This window comes from Oncorhynchus masou, chromosome 15 (assembly GCF_036934945.1).
Source record: "Oncorhynchus masou masou isolate Uvic2021 chromosome 15, UVic_Omas_1.1, whole genome shotgun sequence".
Taxonomy (NCBI): domain Eukaryota; kingdom Metazoa; phylum Chordata; class Actinopteri; order Salmoniformes; family Salmonidae; genus Oncorhynchus; species Oncorhynchus masou.
Genome location: NC_088226.1, coordinates 11,836,657 through 11,842,330, shown reverse-complemented (window position 1 = coordinate 11,842,330; position 5,674 = coordinate 11,836,657). Strand labels below are relative to the sequence as shown.

Sequence of the window (5,674 nt, the reverse complement as noted above, 5' to 3'; positions counted from 1 at the left end):
TCACATTTATAGTCAATATTCAGCTTGAATCTTTCCAAAACATGTTTCACAGAATAAATTCGATGTAACGTTTTAAATGAAACTTCCTTTACCTTGTTACTGATACAATATATGTTAGCAATTGTCCATGCTTTCCCCCATTGTATATCACCATAGATATTTGACCAGAAGATGTAGTATGTTTAATTCAACTGCTAATAATACCAGGTACATTTCATATTCACAAATGCAAATGGTCTAATTCAAAACCTAACTTTTTCACTTTATAAATGGATTGGAACCATATTGCACTACTTGAACTAAAATGAAAAACAAAAAGACAAAACTTTTATTATTAATGAATATTATGTGTTTGTTTAGGATTCCTGGCGATGTAAATAGTTTGTATGTATGCTTGTTTGCATGTGACTATTCCTCTTTTGTTTGTTGATATTTGTTAATTAAAAATAAAAATAAATGAATTAGGGAGCCAATTGTGAACACGGAAATCTAATGTAGTCTCATTATTATAGTTAGGGAGAAAATCTCAGGAGCCTGACTACCTAGCGTAAGTAACGTTAACATTAGATGAAGTCTAAAGTTAACTTTTCAGCAGTTCATGTTAGCCAATTAATTTAATTTAAGGAGAATTGCTGCTGATTTTCATGACCTAGCCTAGCTAAATACAAAATTATCAGAATGGTAAATCTTTATTTCTTTTTTGAAAGAAAACTATGCGTAATATATTAGATGATTCTTATAATGTTAATTACGGAATATTGTGAAAACTATGTGGCTAGCTTTAGCAAGCATGACTAACTGGTAGACAACTCTGGCGGATCAATGTAACGTTAACGTCGATAATTTCATGTTAAAATCCATCTGCGTATTTATTTGTTGATGTTTTAACTGGTTGGCAGCACGCCTCAACAATTAGCTAGCCTAGCTAACATTAGGGGGAGTAAAGCAGTTTTCAATTGCCTTTGTACTTTGTTTCATGTATGTGCAGAGTACCATCGCATCACAAACTAGAAACTCCGGGATTCGTTTTACTCCATGTTGATCAACACACAGAACGCTTGCTAGCCATATCCAGAGAAGCAGGGAAATACTGGAAGAAATGGACAGAAGATAGCTGCCATTCTGATTATGTACAGCCAGGTATACAAATGAAATCAGTAAGCATAATGTAAAGCAAATGATTGGATTGAAATGATACATTTTAAGATCAGTGATGCCCTTACACAGATACAGTGCCTTGCGAAAGTATTCGGCCCCCTTGAACTTTGCGACCTTTTACAAAAAAATCTACAATGGAATGGTTCAAAAATAAACATATCCAGGTGTTAGAATGGCCAAGTCAAAGTCCAGACCTGAATCCAATCGAGAATCTGTGGAAAGAACTGAAAACTGCTGTTCACAAATGCTCTCCATCCAACCTCACTGAGCTCGAGCTGTTTTGCAAGGAGGAATGGGAAAAAATTTCAGTCTCTCGATGTGCAAAACTGATAGAGACATACCCCAAGCGACTTACAGCTGTAATCACAGCAAAAGGTGGCGCTACAAAGTATTAACTTAAGGGGGCTGAATAATTTTGCGCGCCCAATTTTTCAGTTTTTGATTTGTTAAAAAAGTTTGAAATATCCAATAAATGTCGTTCCACTTCATGATTGTGACCCACTTGTTGTTGATTCTTCACACAAAAAATACAGTTTTATATCTTTATGTTTGAAGCCTGAAATGTGGCAAAAGGTCGCAAAGTTCAAGGGGGCCGAATACCTTCGCAAGGCACTGTATATAGTTTGTTTGTAATGTTTCTCTGGAGCAACCACACAATCTGAACACCGATCGAACTGTTGTCCTCAGATGTCTTCCAGCAATACTCCAAGAGGATGACCCTGGAGTGTTCATAACTTGCACGGTGGGTTGTGTTTGTGTGTGAGGTTAAAATATTATTTGACCCAAAATAAAGGAGGGGAGTTGTGTGTCTTCATAAGAGTTTATTGTGACATGATAATTAAATGTGCATGGTCTTTCTCAGGAGGGAACATCCCAAGACCCTGCAGCCATCATCTGTCATTGATGACAATGGAGATGTAGCTGCTGTGCCATTCCATCCAGGAAGAGTCTACTTGGTCCTTGAGGAGAACGTGGATTTCCGGTGCTGGCCTAATGCACTTGTATGTTTGTACGGGCTAATGTACTCACTCCAACATGGATACCCGAATTGCACGAAGAACACGTTTGGATTTATACAAAAGGTGTTGTTAAACTTGGATGGAGACAGAATGAACCCAAAGATCTGTGCTTTGAAAAATCAACTGTAAAATACCAATACCAAAAACATTTATGGCGCTAAACAATTGTAAATAGTTACGTTATCCTATAAGGAAAAGAGATTTAGGGATAAAAATGTAAAAAACAACTAAATGTTTTGTAGTCAAATACCAACTAAAATGTCTGCCTGCATTTAATTTGATATGTGCCTTTAGTCAAACCGGTCACAGAGATAAAGAGATGCAAGAGTAAATTGACTTCAGTTGGTGTAGAGTTTAATTGAAAGTGTTTCTGTTTTGGAATCCTGAACATGGGCATTGGGAAGTTACCTTACAAATCCTTGTATATATGACGCTTTAGAAGCAATGGACACAAATCTTACATTGCTGACGTCATCATATGAAAAAAATGGCCGAGGTCCCAGAGGATAAAAATGGATGGGGAATCTTCATGGAGTTGAAAGGAGAGGTCGTTTGCATACCTGTGTAGTGTTGTGGACCGGTACATATAAGAAGGTTGGGGAAACAACGTTCGCACACACTGTCTACTTGCATTTAGGACGTTTATATGTCAGTTTAATGATTTGGCGTGACACCTTAGTCAGGAATGAAGGTTTAGGACCGAAACATTGCGTGTATAAGGACATTTTATCATCTGCAAGTATTATTTTGTTTTGTAAACATAATGGATTGGAAATTGTCGTGGAGGAAGATATGTAAATTGTCAAGATTAATCTTCATTTTAAACAGTTGAATGTAGTGAAGTTGTTAGAATGTGAAATGGATGTCACTACCTCATGTTTATTTTAAATGTTAAATTGGATGGAAGCTACCACATCAGTTGAAAGTGTTAATTGGTGAAGGGTCATTATACTGTGCTTATGTTTTAATAGTTAAGTTGTTGATGGGGAATGTTGCAGTGTTAAACAGTATTGAATTGATTGAAAGTTGGAGGTTTGTTATCGGAGTTTTTTAAAGTTCTGTTCAAATGAGTCATGCTGTACAGAAAAGGCATTCATCTATTGATGGATGCTAAAATAGATTAATCATGTTTGGTGCATTCATGTAATTAGAGATCTGTTTCTGAAAGACACAGTGTTTTAAAGAAAATGTCATTTTATTTTTTTAAGAAAAAACTGTTGTAAAGCTAGTTGACTGAAAGAAAGAACTTGGATTTTAAGAGTAGTTTTTGACTTAAAATGTTGATGTGCAGCTGGTTTCCACAAATTATTTGAGTTACTTAACAAAAAATATCAAGTTACACACACTATCAAATATTGTGCCCTGTTTACTTAAAAAAAATGTAGGTAGCTATTTGCATCAGCCTTTTAAGTATAATATACACTTCACTTTTCGTGCATTACAAACTCATATATTAAGTGCAAACAACTGACAGGATCTCAACAATTCCTTTCATTCAACTTAATTGTATCAGGTTCAGAATGTTTTTTGTTTGTTTGACCTGCTCAAGTCCTTCAAGTCCTAGAACTAATGTTAAGTTTGATATACTTAATGTAATCAGTTACAGAACCAATATTGTACGTTTAATTTGCTGAATTTATTCAGTATCATAATTGATATTCTATGTTTAATCTACAAATGTTTGCTCAGTTACTTATGGTACTCAGGTTAGTAAAATGCATTTAAATTTGGTTCCTACTACTCAAATATACTCACAACTATACTTAAAAAAAGCTGATGCAAATAGTTACCTCAATATACTCAATATACTTGGGATAATTTACTAAAAAGTATTATTTATATACAAGGGAATATGCAAAAGAAACAAGTGTTCAACTTTAAACTTCACCTTTATTTTGAATGAAGGTTTTCTTCAAACTTCAATCTCAAATTGCCCCTTAAACCCTACTCCTTTAGCATTATTTTGTAATCTGTAAGAATTCTGGGAAAACGCCACCTTGCCTCATTAGGTAAAGTTACATCCAGATAGCGTGCACCTGACTACAAATCATTTCAGATCTTCACAATTGCATTACGTTTAGGTGATAGTTTGGGATTAGCACTTTGACCTCACATCTTGTACAGTTTGGAAAGAATTCTCTGGTGGTCTGTGTGCCCCTTAACAACAAATTTCCACAAATCTTTTGAGTAATGATAACTAATAAGGGTTTACAGTGTTGCCGCACTTCATTCACACAATAGTCCGTTTCCCATCGGTCAATGCCCATCTCCATATTGCCTAAATATTGATGTTATGGATATTGTGGTGAAACTTTCCCCAGAAATGCCCCCCCCCCCAAATCCTAACTATAATGTTGTTTATACTAATACGAAAAGGCAGCTTGTTTCGATGTCTTTATTTTCACTCAGGCAGGGATGTCAGAACATAATCACTTGTCTGTGGTGCATTTAGAAGTACCGACTGCCCATGGCTGCGACAACCACTTTCATGAACTTCTGCCAGGTTGCCTGGATTTCAGGAGTGAAAGAGGCTCCAAACTTGGCGGCAATGACAATAGTGAGGACGTCAGCCAACACCTGTGGACAAAAGACAAAGGAGGTAGATGTTACATTAGATCATCGTTTTTGTTTTACCTTTGGAATTGACGTGTTGTTCTGAATGTTATACGTGTAGCCTAAAACATATTTCTCAAGACAGAAGGCATACCCTGAAATTGTCAGGGTCGACGAAGAGTTTGTTAGCGTGGGTCTCGCTCAGTGACTTGTATGTGGCCAAGATGTTGCCCATGTTCTTCACAGCTTTATCCAGAGCTCCACACACGACTTTGCCGTGAGCAGCAACTTTGGGGTTGCCCATGATTGCTGCGGGAGTGGACACATCTCCGAAAGAGCCGAAATAACGCTGAGTCCAGGGGTAGACGATCAGGACTCTGTCATTGCAAGAACACCGAAATATGTGAATTATTTTCAAATGTATTTCAATTATATGCCTAATTAATACTCTAACATGCTCCATTCAAATTTAACAATATCAACTCACTATTTATAGTAATGATAAGATAACAGGACACGTATAATAGTGTTATAACTACTCATGATCATCTCCACTATAAACTATATTAGATGATATATTTGAATGAGGCTGAATGAAGCCATGACCTACCTTCCCAGAGCCAGTGGTCCGACCTCATTGATATCTACTTTGCCCCAGACAGCACTGATGGTGCTCTTCTCTGTGTCTGTCCAGTCAACCATGTTGTCAGTGTTTGTTTTCCGGTTTTGCAACAAGATTGAACAATTAATGTGCCTGCAACTTATATTTCTGAGTGTTCTCCGCCCACTGGAGACGGCACATATGATTGGCTCTGGCAAAGATTGGCCAAGTGAGCGCTTCAGCTCTCGAACCTGATGTTATTGAGAATTCAGTTTCAAAATCCAATATTTTATCTGTTAAAAACAACAGTAAATGCTAATGTATTAGTTGTTGCAGAATCAAT

The 5,674-nt window shown here is 36.6% G+C and overlaps 1 protein-coding gene across 1 annotated transcript; it reads right to left on the bottom strand.

The window, feature by feature from the left end:
• Nucleotides 1-4,558: 4,558 nt before the first annotated feature.
• LOC135555634 (hemoglobin subunit beta-1-like) lies at nucleotides 4,559-5,467 on the bottom strand. Its single transcript, XM_064988239.1, has 3 exons — nucleotides 5,341-5,467; nucleotides 4,885-5,107; nucleotides 4,559-4,754 (listed from the first exon to the last, which is right to left on the bottom strand). Exons 1-3 carry the CDS (start codon nucleotides 5,430-5,432, stop codon nucleotides 4,626-4,628), a joined length of 444 nt encoding a protein of 147 aa, XP_064844311.1. The 5' UTR covers nucleotides 5,433-5,467; the 3' UTR covers nucleotides 4,559-4,625.
• Nucleotides 5,468-5,674: the final 207 nt, after the last annotated feature.

Bases quoted from the DNA above. Each gene is read 5' to 3' on its own strand.
- LOC135555634 (XM_064988239.1), bottom strand. From the start codon at position 5,432: ATGGTTGACTGGACAGACACAGAGAAGAGCACCATCAGTGCTGTCTGG. The intron at 5,108-5,340 runs GTAGGTCATGGC...TTGCAATGACAG, and splicing joins GGACCACTGGCTCTGGGAAG to AGTCCTGATCGTCTACCCCT. The intron at 4,755-4,884 runs GTATGCCTTCTG...TTTTGTCCACAG, and splicing joins TCGACCCTGACAATTTCAGG to GTGTTGGCTGACGTCCTCAC.